General features: G+C 39.3%; 1 protein-coding gene across 1 annotated transcript; it reads left to right on the top strand.

Annotated features, from left to right (window-relative positions):
* Positions 1-7,744: 7,744 nt before the first annotated feature.
* On the top strand, positions 7,745-17,165 carry DDX18 (DEAD-box helicase 18). Its single transcript, XM_048309868.1, has 14 exons — positions 7,745-7,921; positions 8,026-8,214; positions 9,228-9,362; positions 9,878-10,013; positions 10,322-10,422; positions 10,522-10,721; positions 10,809-10,923; positions 11,786-11,925; positions 12,130-12,291; positions 13,197-13,349; positions 14,017-14,130; positions 14,590-14,646; positions 15,617-15,794; positions 16,429-17,165. Exons 1-14 carry the CDS (start codon positions 7,804-7,806, stop codon positions 16,569-16,571), a joined length of 1,941 nt encoding a protein of 646 aa, XP_048165825.1. The 5' UTR covers positions 7,745-7,803; the 3' UTR covers positions 16,572-17,165.
* Positions 17,166-22,267: the final 5,102 nt, after the last annotated feature.

The raw sequence follows: 22,267 nt of genomic DNA, 5'->3' as shown, positions 1-22,267 counted from the left end.
CCAGTGAAAGACAAAGTGTTGGTCCAAACAATGTATGAGCCTGATGTGGTTATGAATAACACATTCTCTTGGACTTCACACACTTGCCACTCCCATGCATTTTACTGCAGTTTAAGGGAAGCAGCGGTAATGCTGAGAGGCAGCTTTGGGAGTCCAAAGGCCATGATGACTGGGGAGGTACAAGATTATTAGCTTGTTAGAATTAAATCTGTCACAGGTTCTAGTAAATAATTGAAGGCAGATCATGGTTTTCCTAAGCTCTGTTTGAGTTTCACTGTGTCAATAAGGACAAAGACTTAATTTAAGCCACATTTGTGCCCTCCTGTGCCAATTTCTGGTGCTTACTCTACAGAAAATCATATAGAAAGGTAAGAAGTTTCTGTTCATACTTGAAGCCAACAGCTCAAATAAACCTGGTATCTAATACTGCCATGCACCAATTTTTTCTCCAGTAAGAACAGACAAACACACACCAGGACAGTGTTATCCCACTGGGTTATAAACAGATATGACGGTGCCTTTTGTCAGATTACACAACAGAGATCAAAAGCACCACAGCCACTTAAAACCATCTTGATCCCCTGAGGAAGCACTGAGCTGACCAAGAATGTTGACACATAAATTGAAGGACAAGTTAACAGAGAGACAGAGTAGGTTATACAGTCTCTGGATCACTACGGTTTTGCTGATTAAACATACATGAATGAACTGAGTTTTGTTTCTAAGCTAGTTTCTGTGAAATGGCCTGCCTTCAGATCAGGCTACTCATTGGCTTCTCCTGTGTGTTACCAGGGAACAGGGAACTGTAATGCAGGTATGTTGAAACAGCCAGGTAAGAAAACTGCACTAAGGCCAAGAGTTCCCCTGGATTTATATGACAGTTCAAGATCTGACAAATGAAAGAAAAGCCTCTGGAAGACACCAAAGCCTGCAATGGTTTTCTGTACCAATAAGACAAGAAATGAAGCCCTTCCTTCACCTCATTTTAAATTTTTTGCCTATCCTGGGGCACAAGAACAGAAATTGTGGTCACCAACAGATTGAACTGTGATCCATTAAGAAAGACTGCCATCTCCTGGTTACTTCAACAAGAGTCTTCCTTGGGAAAAAAGAGTCAGTTTAGTTAAAGCTTACGGTTGATCATAAAGTCATGCTTGCTCTGAACCTTTAAGGGAAAATGTCACAGTTAATAAAGGACAGGCAAGTGAAAGCTGGAAAGGCTAATGCATTATGACTGCACGATATAGGTTAAGCCAACGTGTGCAATAATTATAACTATCACAGCTTGACACAGTTTATAAAGGCCTGAGCCGTAAAAGCTCAGAGCCCAATAATACAAGCTACTGAGCATTCTCTTCTGGAGTGCTGACTCTCCAAGCTTTTGCTGACTTTCAATCAGGAAAAGCAATATTACATAACGGTTGATAAGAATCAACTATACTCTTTCTCAGGGATATTAAATCTCCTTTAAATGGCAATCTGAAAGGGTCTTAGGAGTAAAAGTGACTTACACCAAGTTTAAGCACATGCAGAATTTTGTAGAGCAGAAGAGTAGTGTAAAACTATGGATTTAGGAGCATAATAATATTGGGCAAGGGAGGGGTGAGCCACTCCAAGGAAAATGTGAGAATGAACTCTTTTGATATTTTCTTGAAGATGTTTAAGAATGGGCTAAAATGACAGTCAGCTGGAGGTATCACAGAGTATTTGACAAGCTCTCTGTTCCCTATTTAGTTTTCTCCTCTGTCCAGGTTGATGAGAATTTGTTCCCACAAGAAGTATACTTTGCAATAAAATAGTATTTTACTATCACTTGCATATTTAAATTTTGGTGGTTAAGAGTAATATACTTTTGTTTAATCAATATTACAATAGTGCCCAGAGCTCCCTGACACACACAGGTCTTCTCTGTCCAATACAGACTCTGTCTCTATAGGTCCCATGCAAACACATTTCTTAAAATAGTTCTTTCTTCAAGGCCTTGCAATCTAAACACAAACAGGCAGCGGGAGTGAAGAAGTATGGCTATCCTCATCTTGCTGATGAAGATATTCCCACTGTGTGGATACCATAAACAAAATGAGAACGACCTCTTAAGGTAATAGGAGCACCTACAACTCAACAAGACATTGAGGTCTGTCCTCACAAGTCCCACACTTTGGGTGTCTTCAAGGAAACAAACATTTAAAGCATAAATATCACTTTGAACATAGGCAAGCTGTCTGCATTACTGAATTCAGAGGCCTGAGCTCAAGGAGCTAAATTGTAATCAGAAGAATGCTGATACCATTGTTTAATCAATTATTTGTTTAATTTAAGATTTTAAACCCCTTCTTCCTCAAAATAAGAATTTTGTATTGTTCAGAGTAAAGTTAAATGGAATTTCTAATTGTTACATGAAGAAAATATTACTCTTCAGCACAAAAAGGTTTACACATTTTAGGAAGACTAACAATTCAGGTCATGACGTTATCTGAGAGTTTTTTACAATACTTACCATTCCATTCTTCTATAAGCTTTTAGACTTCCAGGTAAATGTACAAAAATTAATGAGGAGCTTCTACTGAAGAAAACTCAGAAAAATATAGGACTCAGTTCTCCATCATCTTTTTCACTAACAGTGTAAGAAACATAGGGCTACTAATCAAGAAAGTAAAATCTGATTCCAAATTTGAGAACCTACTTTAAAACAATAATTAAAAAACTGATAAATGGCATGACAGAATTTTCTTATAAATACTCAGCATGGTGGAGAAAATTTTGCAGTGAAACAGTGTTCCAGGATAGGTAAATGAAGGAACACATGCGATGGACAACTGAAACAAAAAAAAAAAGTAACCTCAATCCTTCGTTCTCTTTCCTCTCCAACTAAAGGCATTTGTGTGTTGCAGCTCTCTCACAGCGAGGGTGACATCTTGTGTTCATTCCAGCCACAAACTACCGCTAATCAGCCTCCATCCAGCTGCCATGCACCCAGAATATCCCTCCCCTTCAAACTTTATCTTCAAAAGATCTGCAAAGAATTTTAGCTGACCCTGTATATGAGACCCTTACTGTCTCAGATTTCATAATCTGAGCTGAATCATGACTTTATATTGTTTGAACGGAGCTATTTTAAATGAAGATCTGTAAATGATAAAGCAATATAAAAGACACACTCCTTCTGAATGGGACACAGTAATATATTTACTGGGATTCTTTAAATTAATGAGAACACTGTAAAAGGAATGCCTTTTATGCCTGAGAAAACTGTTATTTTAAGGATTATGAACCTGTCAGTCTGTAAGTTATAAACCAGTTGCTACACCTGCAGTTTGATTAATCTACTAATAAACCACTTGATCCCACTTGTAGTCTTTGCAGCATCTTGAGAAACCTTCACTAAGATTTTTAAAAACAGGAAAACATCAAAAATTGGATCTTTGTATATAAAAAAAGAATATTATGAGTTTACATGCTGTCTTAATAAAAGTGGCTGTATCTTACTGTCATGTGCCAAACAGGCTATTTATCAACACCTCCTAGGGTTTGTGGAACAGGGGAAGCAAACAACTGTAAAAAGCCTCCTAAAATAGAACAGAAAATGTTTGATTATTATTTCATCCGATTCAGAAAAGCAGCTTTTGAGGACCCCAAAAATATGTTGCAAGTTTAAGTTGCGAATGTCAGAAACAAACTGTAAATAAAAATAAAATAAAATAAAATAAAATAAATAGAATCTAAACTCTTCAGCTGTGTGCCATGCATAATTTTACACTACAGTTATCCTCATGGTACCCTCCTGCCTGACAGGGGTACATTACAAACTGTGCACTGCTTTTGCATTACGAATTTTTTGTTCCCTCATTGCCTCTGTGAAGAGAAAAATGTATATGGCACCTGAAGATTTTTTGTTTGCAGTGTGTAGGTGTTAAATATAGAATTATCTCTTACTGCAAGGAAGAACTATAGCATTTCATACAGGGTGGCATTTCCTGGACTTTGGTCCTCTGTGTGTCAGAGAAGACCATGCACTAGAACACTTGCAATGGTTTCAGTTCCAGTTGTAAAATATGGGCTGAATGAGAAATTTCCTAAAAAAGTCACAGATGTGACTTGAACCCAGCTCTATTGCCATGTCCAAAAGGTGTGGTGATGTCAGTTATAACTGAGACAAGATTTCCATACGGCACAAGGGAAATGTTATCTGAAAGCAGTATTAAACAAAACTCCTAAAAAGATGTGACTATGATGGCCTACCTTGCTTTTTCCAAACATGAATACCTTACTCTCCTTGTCCGCCACAGTCTAAATTCCCTCTCAGATTCAGTGCTATTCAGTGATACCCTACAAAGACATGATTTGTACCAGCAATTTCTAACTCACATTAACACTGACATGTTCTATAAATCAAATCATCTATTCCCTATGTGATATATCTGAATATATCTGTATCTATGCCATTTATATCACTTCAGGTTTGGGTAACTTTTCTCTGTCAAAGTCCACATTTCAGAATTATATGTCTCCATTAAATCAGAAAATTGATTATTTCTGCAGATACCTTTGTATCTATCATTTGCATGTGTACACAGATTGGTAAGGTAGGACACATTTGAAAAAAAAATAAAAATCTGATTCTAAACCAAGTCCCTTTGTATTACTGTCTGACAGATAAATTTGCTCTAACATGGAAAATTATAATCTGTTAAAAATGAAAAGACAGCTCTGAACAGTTTTCCAGTTTGTGGCTGCAAGCAATAGAAGCTTTAATTTTCTAGTTCAGAACTTTTAGCTGAATGGTGCAGATGTTCATAAATTACATCAGTGTTGATTTTCTTCGTGTCCAACCTAAGACATCAAGAATGCATTTTTTCAGAAATTCTGATTTCTGAAAATAAAACTTGTCTTCTTTAGTTCAGCTCTGTACCCAAACTCCTGTATTAAAAAATGACTACACACTTTTGCTTCGTGATCTTTTCTAGATGGGATTTTGGTACATTTTGTATAAATTACCACCTTCTACCTGAAATGATACAACTGAAATCAATGACTACTCTGTGTTACATTTTAATCAACACAAGTTAGCTAATGGTAAGTAGGCACAAATATGTTTAATTTGGCTTTGAGGATGAATTAACTCTGGGAGATAAAATACTGACCTTGGCAGCCCATTAAAAACATTCATCTTTACAGACAAATTCAGAGTACCTCATATGAACTTAGTCAGTTCTATAAAGGCTTCACTAACACAAAACGCTTCCCTACAAACCTTCCTGCAAGATCATGTGCAGGAAATTTGAGGCATTTTGACAACAACTCAATAACCATTTGAGATAATCCTGTTGTTAGTAATGATTGCCTGATAACTCAAGCAATTAGGAATGAATGTGTTGGACAGGAATGACACTTATACTAAGGGAGGATTCATACGCTCTCTAAGAAATGCCAAAATTCAGAGAAAAACTATTAACATCAGTTAGTGGTTTAAATTACTGTCTAGACAGGTCACAATAACATTATCATTATTATCTTCTGAGTCTTCTTCTTTTTTTTTTTTTTTTGATGACTTCCCACAATTACAGCTTGAAAAAAAACAAATAGATTCTAGAAGAAGGAAGGTCAAAACCACATATTTTGAAATTTCCAAAGAAGCATATTTTTTTGTTAACCCTAAGTAACATGTTTTACAAGATATTGAGAGAAAGCAATTTTGGAGCCTATGATAATTTGCCACCTAAAAAAATCTGTAATTTCTGAATTCTTCTACATAATACCCTTACGTCTGTGTACACAGATGCAAGACCATCTTTTGTCTATAAAGTTTTCCTTGTGTGCCATGCTGATTGTAGCCAACAGACACAGCCAATATATTCTGGTCGGTGGGATCTGACATAACTTTTCAGGACGGTTTTGGGCCTTGTGCCACACTAATGTGATTTCACAAAGACTTGCCAAGTCAGCCAGAACCCAGCATGGACACTGAGGTGAGTTCTTTATAAAGGCTTTTACTTGACCAGGGTTTCCAGGTCCTGATTCTTGACAGAGCTGGGGGTGTGATGACGTGGGTGAAAGCAAAGATAGTGAGATCCTGGCACTACTGGTTAAGATGGGAACATGAAGACCATGCCCTGCCCAAAGGACATAACTTTGTCCTCCCTCAGTGTATTAGTGTCAGCTCCCTGCTGTCCAGATTTTTATACATTTTATCTGCACAATGACCATATTTCAGAAAGAAGCACCGCCCAGGTTAAATCTGGATCCAAATAGTAAACCTAGTCATGTCCATATAAATCAGTACAGAGTAGGAAGAGCAAACCCATGTCCACTTAAAAATACATTCTGTAAACGCAGTATAAGGTAGCCAGGAAGACAATATTCCCAGAATATAAATTACACTGAGCTGCAGTAAGGAACTTTCACCTGTTTAAAATTAAGCAGGTAAAACTGAGTTTCTCTGGAGTTTGTACCAAAAGCCTTTCTTGCTGAGGAGGGACCAGTTTAGTTTCAAATGCAGCTGATGGGAATGGAAATACTCATCCAGCTTAATAAAGCAGTGGCCAGACATGCTATCCAGCTAAAGTCCAGACAGGATCACATGGTTCAGAGTCTGAAGCTCTGGCAAGACAAATTTAATTTTCATCCTGGTGATCCAAATGACCTATGCAAGACAGTAAGTACGGATGGTGGAAAATTACTTTTGTTTCATCTCTAACATCAGTAGCTTTAAAAAAATAATAATAATTATGTTCAATAAACACTTGGAACTTAATATAGAAATAGTTCTGCAATTTATTCTGTGTTACAGCAAGGCACCGCGGGCTGAATCTCACGCCTAAGAAGGCGCTGGTTTCTGGTTCAGGTGGCAAAGCTGCGGCACATCCCTGTGCTGTCTGTGCCCTCTGCTGGTCAGGAAGCAGCCGATGGGGCCGCGTGCCAGCCTTCGGGAATTACTCCTTGGCAGGACCAGGGAAGTGACTCTTCCCTTGTGCTCGGCACTGGTGATGCCACACCTCGAGTGCTGTGTCCAGCTCTGGGGCGCTCAGACCCAGGACACTGAGCGAGGGGCTGGGGTGAGTGCAGAGTAAGGCAGTGAGGCTGGGGAAGGGACGGGAGCCCGAGTCTGATGAGGAGCAGCTGGGGGAGCTGGCGGTGTTTAGCCTGGAAAAAGGAGGCTCAGGGGGGACCTTCTACTCTCTACAACTTCCTGAGAGGAGGGGGCAGCCGGAGAGGATCGGGCTCTGCTCCCAGGCTACAGTGACAGGACAAGAGCGCATAGCCACAAGCTGCGCTAGGGGAGGTTTAGGCTGGAGATCAGGAGAAGTTTCTTCACAGAGGGTGATTAAACATTGGAATGAACTGCTCGGGGAGGTGGTGGTCACCATCCCTGAAGGTATTTAAACAAAGACTGGTCGTGGCACTCAGTGCTGTGGGGTAGTCGACATGGTGATTTCGGTCATAGGTGGGACTCGATGATCTTAGAGCTCTTTTCCAACCTAATTGATTCTTTCATTCTGTCTCTTTCTCCCGCTGAACACTTGTAACCATGGGTGGAGGCAGCACCACCGGGCAGAGGGGCGTTATGAGGAGGCTGCGGGTGGTTCGTGTGGGACACGCCGAGCCCCTCCTCTCAGGGAAACCCGGGGCGTGTTCCCCCTCCGCGGCCGAGACCGGGGCCGGGCCCCGCGCGGCGCTGCCTCCGCCGTGCCTCCAGAGGGCGCTGCCGGGCGCCCGTGAGGCCCCGCGGGCGGCGCTTCCGGCGGCTCCCGGACGCGGCCTCCCCACGTGTGCCGGGAGCGCCGAGTTCCCGCCGCCGCTGCCGCGATGTCGGTGCCGGCGGCTGCCAGCAACCTGCCCATGCGGCTGCTCCGCAGGAAGATCCACAAGCGCAACCTGAAGCTGCGGCAGCGCAACCTGAAGCTGCAGGCGGCCCAGGGGGCAGGTACGGGCGGGCGGCGCCGCGGAGCCTCTCCCCGGCAGAGCGCTGGCGGAGCTGTCGCTGACTTTGTGTTCTTTCCCGTCTGTCTCTGTCTCTCCGCCGTGCAGTACCCCCGCCCAGCGAGGCGGCCTTCCAGGGACCCCCGGAGGAGGAGGAGGTGGAGGAGGCGGCGGTCCCAGAGGTGGATGCGGCGGTCGAGGAGGGCGCAGAGTCTGCGGAGGCAGCCGGACCCCGCAGCGGGGAAAAGAAGAAAAAGAAGAAGAAAAAGAGGAAAGCGGTGGCCAATGGAGGAGATGGTGCGTGTTGTTAGCAAATACAGCGTGTCTCCCAGGGCTGAGTTAGTCTGGGAGACCCGAAAAGCGCCTCCTTCGGGTTCCCGCCGCGTCGGGGGAACTTTGAAGTGCCATGTGCCGGTCAGGTGTGCGCTTAAAGTCCCTGAGGTCTAAAGCTTTACCTCTTTCATTCCAGCTATGATATTTGAATTCTTAATTCATACTAGCAGCCAATTTAATTGTTTCATAGGATTCTGCTTTCTAACATTGATTGGATGTTTTTCTTGTTTATTATTCAAATACCTGCCCTGTGTTTCAGGGTAGAGCTCTGGCAGATGGGTGCTCTCTGTGCCTGGCTGTGCAGCCAATACAGCTTTTTCCAACATGTCCAGCGTTTGGCAACATCAATATGTTACAAAACTGAAGTATACTGGAAAACTACAAAAAAAAATAGCGCTTCACAAATATTGCTAGATTTCCATATATTTTTTACATATATTCTTATAGATACATATACAGACATACATGAGGAATAGAAGCTTCCAAACTGTATTTGATTTTTGTGACACTCATCATGGTTATGCCAGTGAAGAGGTTGCTTTCCTCTCTGAGGATTTAGGTACCTAAAATGCAACATTTTACATATCCTGAGCACAAATGGTGGGGGAAATTTAGTGTCTGTATTGCAGATGGGAAAGAATTTTGTAACTCATTTAAGGACAGTTTATCTTGTTTCCACTCAAAATCTCACATGACATACATCAAGCTACATTGTTTCACTATGCGAAGCAGGCTGTGTGGAAGGAACTTGAGGATTTTTTGCTCTGTGCCTCAGAAAATTCCATTGAAACTTTGCCTCTCCTCCAGCCCCCTTCCACCCCATTGAAAATTGTGATCTTTGTACGTGGTTTACAGACTAAAGGAAATTCATTCTGTGGAACAATGTTTTATGATAACCATGACCATAATAGTTCCATATTATTAACCATAACCATGATATTTCTAACTGACCTGTCTTCTGTAAAATAACACTCCAGATACAGAAGCCAAAAAAGCAAAAACTGAAGAAGATGAATCTGCAGAGGTAGAAGATGGAGATAAGCAGGACTCAGGAGAGAAAGAAGTGGAAGAGGAGGAGGATGAAGTGCCCAGTTTACCACTAGGTGTAACAGGTACCTTGTGTTCTCTTTTTCATGCATGTGCAAAATCCCATGGCCTAACACATTTCTTCCAGAGCAAATTGCAGTTTTCAAATGAGCTTTGCAAGTCAGGTGTTTGAGTACATGATGTGACACTGGCAGCTGTACAGTAACCCAGTTACTGTTCTTGGAAATTTGCATTATATACACACCTGTTGGTCCTAAAATTACTAGTGAAAGTGGTTTTTAAACTTATATATGCACATGCTTATCTGTAAAGGAAGAAATCCATGAAGAGCAAGCTGGAGATGTAGAACTAGTAAATTTGGCAGAAGAAACAATACATTCATCTTCATTCTTATTAACTATGTAGTTTTCTTATGAACTCATTAATGGAGTATTTTGCCAGTGTCTTTGGATTTTATGGTAGCATGTGATAAGAAAAAGTCCTTTGATTTTTTTCATATAGGTCAGTTTGAACTGGTTAATCTCAGATGGCAGATGAAATTGAAGAAATAAGATGAAATATTTTTCATTTTCCCCTTCAGGTGCTTTTGAAGACAATTCTTTTGCTTCCCTGGCTGGTTCTGTCAGTGAGAATACATTGAAAGGCATAAATGACATGGGGTTTACACACATGACCGAAATTCAGCATAAAAGTATTAAGCCACTTCTGGAAGGCAGGTAAGAAATAGGGCTTTTTAATCACTCTCATGACCCCAGATGTTTTGTAAATTTTGCTGGCAAGCTACACACATGAATCATAGAATTGAATCATGGAATTGTTAATGTTGGAAAAGACCTCCACAATCCAGCCTTTCACTGACCGATTGTTGTGACCTGCATCTGCCGGCAGGCTCTTAGTACCAGCTCCACTGGTCTTCTCTAAGCCATGTTAGGTTTTTACATTGTCAGCATTGATCAGAGTGGGATTGTTCTTTTCTCTTTATCTATATGGTCAACTAAATGTCTTCTGACATTGCTGCTTGCAGGGATATTTTAGCAGCTGCAAAAACAGGCAGTGGAAAAACACTTGCGTTTCTCATTCCTGCAATAGAGCTCATCTACAAGCTGAAATTTATGCCGAGGAATGGTAAGGCTCTTCGTTTCACAGCTGGATTTTACTGTAGTGCAGCCATTTAGAGGGTTGTATGAGTTGTAACTGACTCCTGTCTGATTGATGTATTTTTAGGAACAGGTGTTATTATTCTTTCTCCTACTCGAGAGCTGGCTATGCAAACCTACGGAGTTCTTAAAGAACTTATGAATCATCATGTTCACACCTATGGTCTGATAATGGGGGGCAGTAACAGATCAGCAGAAGCACAGAAGCTTGGAAATGGAATCAACATCATTGTAGCAACACCAGGAAGACTGCTGGATCATATGCAGGTAGATACAATATTGATGTCTAATCTGGTTATTAAAACATAATAAAACTCTTTTCCCTGTCTCACTGTGAATTTGTTAATCTTCTAGAACACTCCAGGTTTCATGTACAAGAACTTGCAGTGTTTGGTAATTGATGAGGCAGATCGAATCTTGGAGGTTGGATTTGAAGAAGAAATGAAACAGATCATAAAACTTTTACCAAGTAAGAAAAAAAAAATCTATCTTTCCTGGAAATCACTTGGCTAACATGATGTCTTCTTTCTGACTCAATTATTATAAGAGAAGTCATTAATTTTTATAGTTCTGTAAATGAACTTTGTAGTGGTTGTCTTACTCTGTCCCTTTTTTCTGCTACCCAGCATATATTACTTGTTCAGCATAATTTGTCTGAAGAACTGAGTTTTCATATGCTCTTTAGAGATACAATTCTGTTCATATAAAATCCTTTTAGTTTAACATCTACATTTTCTCATTCATTTTTCTCTGCCTGTGTGTTTCCTGGAATTCATTATTTCCTAATAAGGTTTAAATATAAGGAAAAAGGTCTTTGACTTGCAGTTCAATATTTTTTCATACCTCCAAGACCAGTATTTTAAAGAAGTTTAAGTATTTACCTTAAATTTTTCTTTTCCTAATTTTTCATTCAGCTGTTCCTTGTAATTGATGTATTAAACACAATCTCAGAGTTGTTTTTCTTAAACAAAAATATTACAGTATTCACAGAAAATAATTTATAGTTAGAAATACAATGTTGGTCTCTGTTTAAGTCATTGTTTTGTGTCTAAATTGGATTGCAGCTGAGTATTAACATTTTTACAGAGAGAGAGTACTGTATTTTGATAGCTGTTAGGATTTTGAGGGTGGGGACAGCTGAAATAAACATGGTGTACACCCCATAATACAACTACAGCCCTTTGTAGGCTATGTTTATAGCACTATGTTTGAATTAGAATTGAAAAAATGTAGAGGACTTGTCGAGGAAGGTTTGCAGTTAGAGATTTTTATGGACTCGCTATTTAAATTCTTCTTTAAAACGTGAGGCTGTCTTTCCAATGTTTTTGCAGAGCGCAGACAGACGATGCTTTTCTCTGCCACACAAACCAGAAAGGTTGAAGACCTGGCAAAGATCTCTCTGAAGAAAGAGCCACTGTATGTTGGGGTTGATGATAACAAGGAGACAGCAACAGTAGATGGTCTTGAACAGGTAAGACACAAATGTTAGTGGGTGTGTTTTGTGAACACCAAGCCCTGTGTGGTTTTTCCTTGGGATGATTCAGATGTATTTCACTGTTTAATTATTTGGTGTGGGGTTTTTTCACAAAGTAATCTTTTCCTGATGTAATTGTGTTACTGAAACAGAAGTTTGCTCCTTACTACTTTTATTTAACAATGTTTAAAAATTTTGCAGGGCTATGTAGTGTGTCCATCTGAAAAAAGATTCCTTTTGCTCTTCACATTCCTCAAGAAGAACCGGAAGAAGAAACTGATGGTATTTTTTTCTTCATGTATGTCAGTGAAGTACCACTATGAATTACTCAACTACATTGATCTGCCTGTTTTGGCCATTCATGTAAGTGTCTTATTCATTGATTTATTTTTAATTAATCTGATAGTACCTGTTAACTCTTACTAACTTTACATTTACCTTGTTTGTTTCAGTCCAGTTTCTAATCAGCAAGACACCCTGCTCACAAAACTGATCATGGTCTTGATTAGTCTGTAGAGAATGGAGATAAAGCAAAGATTATGTAATAACAACACTTCAGTAATCAGACTTGCTATTTTTTGAACCAGGGCTGAACGTTGATATTAATTTATGCTCTGTATCTAGCAACATTGCTGTTTTCTTCCAAGGGGTTGCCTTTCACAAGCACTGAAACTCAATATGTGGAGCAAAGCTCTTCTCAGAGAAATCCAAAATCTCTGATCCCTGAAGTGTTTGTTGCTTTTCCTAAGGGCAGGGTGATGTCTGGATTTACTATGCCAATTCTTACCATTTGGACGAATATTGTAAATTTTTTGTCAAAACCACAAAATGCATAGTTTAGAACAAAGAATTGACTGAAAGTCTATCAAACTACTACTAACCACAGATGTCCTTTTCTATTTTGTTTTGGGGGGACATTTTTTGCTATTCTTCAATAGAACTGTGACAAGTATCTGTTTTGTTTGGTTGCTTGCTTTTTTAACCTGTGATCTAACATATTGCTAGACTTGCAAATGTCCTTTTTCAGAACTTGAAACATACATGTTGTCCTCATGAGAGGAATGTTTATTCAATTTTTAATATTTTGGGAGATACAGGGTAACCTCTGAGAGATGCCACTTCATGTAACCCTGTGCCATTTATTTTTTTCTTTGTTTCTTCACTGCAAAATAGTCCTGCTTGGTCTGTACAAGACCACGATTTGGAAAGATGTCTCAAATCATTTTTTTAGTTGCTATGTCATCCCCAGTGTGTTTGTTTCCTTTTAGGGGAAGCAGAAACAGACCAAACGTACTACAACGTTTTTCCAGTTCTGTAATGCCGAGTCTGGAATACTGCTGTGCACTGACGTAGCTGCCAGAGGATTGGATATTCCTGAGGTTGACTGGATTGTCCAGTATGACCCTCCAGATGATCCAAAGGTAAGTTAAGGAAGCAGACAAGAGTCACAGCAAGAAATCAATCTACAAACTGAGTTGCAGAGAAAAGCTGGAACTGCTGCTTGACAGAGGTCAGGATTCAGCCATAGTCATATCCAGCTGCTGCTTTCTTTCACCTCCTTCACCAGCTCCTAGGAAATGCTGTTCCTAGCCAAGACCTTTGTTGCCTTCTTAAGAATTGCTTTTTAAAATATTGTTTGTGCTGTGAAATTAAAATCTAATCAGCTAAACAACAAAACACTTCTCAAGAGGAGTGTGAGTTTACAAATGCATGCCAGAGCTTTTCCAGTTGAAATTTGCTTTTCGTTTAAAGATAATATTCTTATTTGAATAAATGTCTACTGTAAACAAGCAAAATTCAAAAAACTCAGAAGTTTTGACACATAGACCAAAATCAAGATTTAAATTTCAGTTACAGCGACTAAGATTTTTTTCTTCAGTGAAAGATAAAATACTTCAGTCAGGGGCTCTGTCTCAGCCTGATGTTGCTTTGCACCTTCAGCGCTTGCTTTCCCTCATCCATTGTCAGTGCCAAGAAAAAGTCTTACCAAATGAATGATGCATTACATTATATTGAGGTTCACTTTGGTGTATTTTTTGTTGATTATTGAGACGGCCTGACCTTGTTGCTTGTTACTCTTTCCAAAAGGAATATATCCATCGTGTTGGTAGGACTGCCAGAGGAATAAACGGTAGAGGACACGCTCTGCTCATTTTACGACCAGAAGAATTGGGCTTTCTTCGTTACCTAAAACAAGCCAGGGTAAACTTCTGTCTACATTTATGTTTTTTTACTGTGCATCTGGTTTTTAAAGGCAAAACCTGGTGGTTTGGTTTGTTTTTTCAAAGCTCAGTTTCGTTTTGTTTAATTCCAGAAGAAGCACAGCCTTCTTCTAAAGGTAATCATTTTAATAGAACTGCACAGAGTTTCTTGGTTGCTCTCCTTATGGACTTGTTTTGTGACTTGTGACTAAAGTGGTTTAACTTCTAAAACAAAAGTGGTAAAAAATGGTGTCATACTGAGTGTCTCTATTACTCTAGCTTAAAGGAAGTGATAATACTGTCATATTGATGTAAAGGCACTTTACAGATACAGCTGTGGTATTAAAAAAAATCTGTTATCTAGCAGGTTGTTTTCTATTTGTCCTTGGTCTTAAACACATTCACTGTATTTACACAGTGTAAATAATTTTGATACTTCATTTCTTCTTTTGTTTTTAAGGTACCACTAAGTGAATTTGAGTTTTCTTGGTCAAAAATTTCGGACATCCAGTCTCAGGTATGACATGGCTTTATACTTCAAATGCTTTTGTTATCTTTATTATAATTTACATGGAGAATGTTACAGTCTATAATGACTGCAGGTCACAAATATGTGTGCTTGTTTAGGAATGTTAGTAAATAGTCCATGTGTATTTTTAATTAGATGGTGTTAATAAAGCTCAGCATCAGCTAAACCTCTTTAGTGCTCCTCTGCTACAAAAATAGCCAAGGAGCACAGAGGTGAGTGGAATAGCATAGATAATTCTGAAGATGTGAATTTCTATTGTTGATTACCTCTGTGAATCATTCTTTTGATAAGAGCTCTGTAAAGTTTCTTTTCAGTAACTGGAATTTAAAATAACAGGTGCAAGAAGCAGTGAAGACAGTCCTTACAGAGAGAGGTTCCTAATTAAGTATAATCAGGAAGAAATGACGCCTAATGTAGCTTATTTTTAGTATGCTGAATTAATGTATGTTAAACATCAAATGAGACACTGGGATCTAATGAGTACTGGGAATTGGGCCCACATCAAATAAAATGTCTCAGTCTACATTGGTGTACCTGCATTTTGGTTTAGAATTAATAGTGCTGGTTTCACAACACATTTTCACCACAATAGATCAGACTGTGCACAGAATTGCATGGAATCCCACAGTTCAGATGTCAGGCTGGAAATTCTCATGCACATGGTTTCATGTCCTTCTTGATTCACTTGTTTGGGACAACCCAGTTTAATATTTCTGTAAATTTTCATGTTGCTGCAACTTTGTACTGTAATTCAGTTTCAGGTTCTTTTGTCCTTCTCCTTGTTTATAAAAGCATTTTTACACCTGTATGTGCAGGTTGATGTCACAGGGCAGTTTTGCTGAAGCAAAGAGTGAATGTCATTGCCACTCACACAGTAAATAATCTTTTAAATATAATTTAGAGCCTTTTAACAGCTGTGATTGTTTATGTCTCTTATGGGGTTTTTTCCCCTCACCAGCTGGAAAAACTGATAGAGAAGAACTACTTCCTTCACAAGTCAGCCCAGGAGGCATACAAAGCTTACATCAGAGCTTACGACTCCCACTCTCTGAAGCAGATCTATGATGTCAACAACTTGGATCTTCCCAAAGTCAGCCTTTCGTTTGGTTTTAAAGTTCCTCCATTTGTTGACCTCAGTATCCTTTTACTGCAGTGTTTCAAAGCTGAATTTCTTCATTATAAATGTTCATTGCTAAATTCCTATGGTACCTCAAATTCTGCTGTTTTGTTATGGGGGTTGGGGTTTTTTGCTATTAATCATAAAAATGAATCATGCTCCAGCAGTACTTTATCAAAGGAAATGTAAATATTGCAGACATTATAACTGCAAAATTGTCTACAAACATCTAGTTTTAGCACATGTCCATGCTATACAGGCTTCAGTTGCTCTTGGGCAGATTCTGGAATGCACACGTATTCCGAAGTATTGTTCTCCTCCATGGAAAATTATTTTCATTGAAATCTGCTTGCTTAAGTTTTGTAGTCATGGAATATTGACATAGAGGGGCAAGAGCAGGAAATAGAAGACTGTATCTAAATTACTGTCAAACCTGACAGTGGATGGAATTTGAAGCAGTAGTACTTCGGACCGTTTAATTGGACAGCTGGAGGAGTATTTAGAACCACAGGCACAAAGTTCTGGGTTTCTCTGTAATTAGGCAGCTCAGCTTTTTGTGTAACTATTTTTTCTCATGTCGATAGCCCTTACTAAACCCAAATGCAATATTTCAAATTACTCCTTTTAAAGTTCTTTAACCAATAAAATTTCAGATGTGAACAGCAACCATGGCAGAAGACTACAGAAAAGAGGTGGAGGTGGGGGATTTGGCTACCAGAAATCAAAGAACGTCCACAAAGCGAAAATCTTCAAGCACATCAGCAAGAAATCTGACAATCGGCAGTTTTCTCGTTAATTATGGTCACTGAAATGCCTTGGGGCCTTGGGATAGCCTACCTTGATCAAAACCATCTGGCAGCTGCTGCCAATTTAAACAGCTCCTTTCACACTTTTAGGTCTCTTTAAGGATTTTTTTTTTTTCTTGGAACATCTTTTATTTTTCACTTCAGGAAGACTCTTTGGAACTGAGGCTAAAGGAGAATATGGGCAGCTAATTTTGCCATACTTGTAAGGAAGAAGATCATTTAAATTACCTTAAGTCAATACTACAGAGATTTTTATTAAAGAAAGGGAGAATACTTGTAGGTTTTATAGAAGAATTTGCTTTACATTTACCCTTCTTTCTATGCATACCTCTGAAAATTGTTAGAGTGGACAACATAAGGACATTGTGAGATAAAAAGGTTTTGCTCACATGAATAATTGCAAGGGATTTTAATGCTACAGAACTCTACTCTGGCCATCAAATAATGCTGAAGAATATAGGAAGATTCCTTTAGAACTGAACCATGGATGAATAATTAAGGCTGTATGAGCTTGTGATTAATTTCAGCCATGGTATCTGTATAACAAGTACAGTGTCCAAAATAAAAAAACATCTCTTACACCATTATGGGACATGATTAATACTGGTTTAATGTTGTGATATAATGGGAGCACTCTGACAAAAATATTTGGTTTTCCATCACACTCAGTTTAAATCTGAATTTATTCATCTGGTGATGTCTAGTGTATTTGGCAAAGAATTAAGGAAAGCAGATGACATAAATTGAAGCACTCAACCCAGGCAGTGTTTTCTAAGATGCTCCATAACCTTGATGAAGTAAGAAGTTCTGCAATTGTATCTTGTACATTGCAAAAGTGTATTGCTTTTTGGTTTTAATACACCAGATCAGTGATGGGCAAAGTCAAAGATACTGCCACAGGACTGAGGGGGTGGAGAGACTCAATAAAAGAAAAAGTGAAATGGGGTATAAATATACTAGAAGGGTATTTTGAAGGAAGAATGTGAAAGACTGAACTGGAAGAGGGAGGAATACACATCACAGACAGGAAAAAATGTGAAGACTTCAGCACAAGAAGAATACACAGGTTGGGTAAGAGAGTAATTGTATTACATATATTATTTCCATCTCTCTGCCATTGAAGCAGTAGGTAACTGCTCTTATGGGGCTACAGTGGTGGTGGGAAGTGTTTAAAAAGTGTTCATGCATCAGTGAAAGACTAAAATGTCACAGCATCCAGAAATGTGGGCCACATGCAATTACAGTAAAACAGCTTTTGATGTATATTTAAAACGTAACCCAGGAGCAGTTATGAATACAATTGCATAAGTAATTATATATATATATATATATAAAAATTGGAATGTTATTTCTTAGGTCTTCTAAAGTAGCATGTTAGATTTAAAACTGATACATGCATTGAAGTATTTAAAAAAAAATCAGTGAACTTTCTTTTCATCCTTGGAGAAACCAGATCGTTTGCAGGGGGGGAGAAATAATAGGACCATTCTGTTGCCAGTGCTTCCACCATTCAGAACTGAGCATTGCCTGGTTTTCCCTCTTTTATGAAATGGCTGACTTTAGACCCTAGTGGGCTTTTCAAGAGTTTTAATGTCACAATAATTTTGTTACTAGAATTTGAATGTCTTGTGCTTCTAAGCTTGCAATGAAATAGCAAAATCTCCTTTGAAGGGTAAACAGTGCTAAACATGATGCTTGTCTCATTGAGTTCTAATCTTTGATTCTGGGTTTTCTTATAAATTTATAAATAATAGATGTCAAAGTAATTCTCATGTCTTTATTAACAGCACATCTTAGGAGTTGTCTCTCAGATCTACATCATCATACAGTTTAAGGCTTCTGTTTATACCTGCCAGCTGTGCAGTTACTGTATGGGAATTAAATTTCATTAAAGCAAAAGAAACACTGAGGGACTCATTAGATGAACTGCAAAATTAATTACTTGGAAAGAGAGGTAAGCAGAGCTGCAGTAAACCACTGTGAAGATCAGAGTGTGGTTATGTGGGCACAAGCAGTGGCTGCAGTAGTATGGAGTATTTGTTTGGAACAGGAAAAGAGCTGGGATGTGGAGTCAGTGACCACCTTTCTGACCATGTGCTCATGGCCAGGACTGGTTGGGCTTAAAAGTGCATCAAAATTGCTGCCACTTCTCTATATAGGCAAAGGCCTGTCTCACAGAGAGCTGCTTCTGCCTGTCACTGTTTTGGGGACAGCAGGCTAACTGCTTTCCCAGCAGTTTCAATACTCCGGCTTCACCTAATTTTTTCTTTGGAAGAGCTGAGGCACTGTCAGCTTCTAAAGTCTGATACGTGGAAAACTGACAAAACAGGGCTTGGCAAGAGCCTGCACAACTCCTCCCTGTGATATTTGGTTTGGTTTTTCTTAATTTCTGCATTTTCTAATAGGAGGAAATCTTTGAAACAATCTTACCTAGGAGATAGACTGGATGGTATTGCTCTAGAGTAATAGTAGCTTACACTGAAGAAAAAAAGTTAATACTGTTACTTAAATGTAGATGTGCAATGGGTGCACCTTGCCTGTAGTAGCTACCTAGTCAGCTCTAATTTCCTGATTAAGTGGAAGAGAAATTCATGACCTGAGACTAAGTGGGAATTAAAAGCTTCTTGTCTTGTGCAGATGCAATTACCTTTGCTTTGTTTATGAAATCATAAATGACAAATAGTTTCTGATGAAATATCTGCGTATTGGGCAGCATCTATTCCACTGGCATTGCAAGAAGTGCAAAAGATTGTCAAACTGATTGGAAATCTAACGTTTCCTTTGCAGCTTCCCCTGTCATCAATCTTGTGAGCAGTTAATAGACCTCAGCCATCAGGCTCTCAAGGCTTGTCTCATAACACTGACCGATCGGTTGGGGACTAATATTGTGTGCCTTGAGAAATTGCTTTCTTCCTCTGAGAACCTTGACAAAGAAATTGGACTCTTTAAACCACTTAAGGGGGTGATCAAAACTGTCCTGCTTGGACTGGGAGATGTTTTTGACAGTTCTTGGAACAGGCCCATAAAGGAGAACTCTGCCGCCGAGTTACTGCTCATAATCATGAAAAATCTTGTCATGATCCAAGTTTCCTGTGCCATAAAGCTGCCGAGTTATAGACAAGCACAATGCTGGTCAGAAAGTGTTGCCATCAAATTTTTTCAGGGTGAATGTCACAGGTGGAGGGCACCTTTATTGACACTGTAGAGCAAGAATAGTTGAGGACTGGGTAAGGTATTATCTACCGAGGTCTGCTGTAAATAAGAAGCATGTTTCTATTTTGGCAGTAATTAGCCTTCTTGTTTGATGTATGATTTGATGACTCAATTTAAGTAAGCTACCAAAGCTTTAGATACCCAGATGATTTGCTTTCGAGCCAGTGACCTGAGACTCAGGGAAAGCAAGCTCTCACAGGAAGGGTGAAAAGGACTATGTGATTTTAAAAAGTAACATTTTAGTAGAGGAAGAGAGGGTGCTGACAGGATACTGCACAGGTCTGTGACTTTTGGTTTTAGCTCTACCATTGCCCTGTTTAGGAGATCATTGTCCAGTTACTTCAACTGCCCAAAACTTTACAGAGCACTGAAAAGAGCCAGTAAAGAACCATCATTAGCCCTTGAAAGGTGAGTTGATGGTTTGGTTTGGGTTTTTTTCAAACTAAAGTAATGCTGAAAGAAGCCTATAATCAAGGGGCTAGGCATACAGAATAAAGTCTATCACTGCTCCTGGCTTTTGCTGTTAGCTTGATTTTCTTGGGATTTTAGCTGACAGGAGAATTCATGCAACACTTTCTGAGGCTTTCGTTTGTCCAATGCTTTTAGATTTATAGAAGATGTTGAGCCCTGACAATAAGAATCCACCCTCTTGAACTGGAATGCTCTTAGCTGCTAAAAAATCTGCTCGCTTGCATCAAAGTCGTAAATACCATGATGTTGCTTCTGTCAAATCTCTTTATTGCACAGCTGCTTGGGGAAGAGATTACACTTTTTTTGCTCCTCTTAGCCACCACAATAAACTTTTGATATGGAGTTGTGAGGAGAGGTAGAGGGAAGATCCCATTAGAAGAAGCGAAGAGAAATGGAAAATTGGGGTCCTGTCTAGAACCACATGCACTTTGCTATATAGGTGTCATCCAGCTTAAGAACTGCATTCACTTTTCAAAAAAAGTCCCCAAAACCTTAGCATACTCTCCAATAGCAGTCCATCTTCCCAAACACTTTTGTAAGCTGCAACACTGAAAAACATAACCATCTACTATTTATTCCCAGTTGGTCAGAATTTAAAATTAAAAAAAAAGGAAAATTGTAGGCTCTGCAAAATCCTGTAAAACAGTTACAAAACTTCCAAATTCTCCTCTATTTTGGCTGTCAGCTGAAGATGTTGAGCCACCTAGGGCTTTCTGGGCTCTTCTATGAGCGTTGGCAATCACCTATGAATGTTATTATTATTAATAAAATCAATACTAGCAGGCATTTATGTGACATCTAGATTCTCCATCACATTTTCAATCATAAAAGTATGGAACCAGCTGTCAAAGGACTTTGGAAGGTTTGTTTTTTTCTATGTATTTCTCAAATTAATTGGAGGATTTATATAACTGACTTTTCTAAAAAATGCTTTAGAAAGGAAGCTGGTTTTCTATTAAAGAGGATGGAATAAAAGTACATCTGCTATAAGCTTTCATAGTACTTTTGGATCTAAAACAAAAAATGGAATATAAGCAAAGACGTTCAAGTTCAGTGTACTCTCTTTATAATGATCTAAAAATAATCTCTCTCTAAAAGATAAAACCAAACTTCGGGACAATGTAACATTAAATTATATATATTTGCTATAAAAATACAGCATCACTTCATGGGTTGAAATTCTGTTATCTGGATGAATCATCATCCTCCAGAGCTGTTCCTAAGCTGCATGCTGTCCTTGGAAGTGCTTGGAAACAGGGCGCTGTAACAAAGCTGGCCTGGGCAACTGCTCTGTGGGGAGGACAGACACCTCCTCAGCACAGCTGAGCAACGGGGAGCATGGACAGGAATTACAAGGATGCAGCGAGGGTTAAGACAAGTTAAGAACTTTCGGACTTACAGAAAAACGTATTACGACAAGACTGAGTCTGAAAAGATTCAGTTAAAGAGAGTCCTGAAGTGATGTTTGGTAAAGTGATGAGGACTAAGAAACACGTTTTGCAATTCCTCACCTCTGTCACAAGTCCTTTTCTCATCAATTCTCAGGTGAATAGGGAAAAGTGAGAACGGGTGCAAAGAAGATGTGAAGTAATTAGACTTACAAGAGATGCCTATTTTCCACCCTTTTGTGTTTTGCATCCCTCCGACTTCTCAGTCCACAAAGCACCAAACATCCAAATGGAAAGATGACATTCTCTTGTATTCACTGTCAATTCTATTGTCCATGTCCAAGCCCTTGGTCCCATATTTGACTGCTTATTTTAAGAGCAATGAAATGGTTGGTGGGAGCACTGAGGGAACATGGCAGGACAGGGTCGTGAGGAGAAAGGGGTGTCCTGTAGCCTCATGGGGAGAAGGGGGTGTCTCGTCACCACCTGGGTCTGTGGGACACAGACTACTGCTGTCTACTTGGCCCTGGTGAGGCCACATCTGAGCACCGTGTCCACTTCTGGGCTCCTCAGTACAGGAAAGACAAGGAGCTACTGGAGAGGGTCCAGCAGAG

The sequence above is a fragment of the Corvus hawaiiensis genome, chromosome 7, assembly GCF_020740725.1.
Source record: "Corvus hawaiiensis isolate bCorHaw1 chromosome 7, bCorHaw1.pri.cur, whole genome shotgun sequence".
NCBI lineage: Eukaryota > Metazoa > Chordata > Aves > Passeriformes > Corvidae > Corvus > Corvus hawaiiensis.
This window is presented reverse-complemented; position numbering and strand designations above follow the sequence as displayed.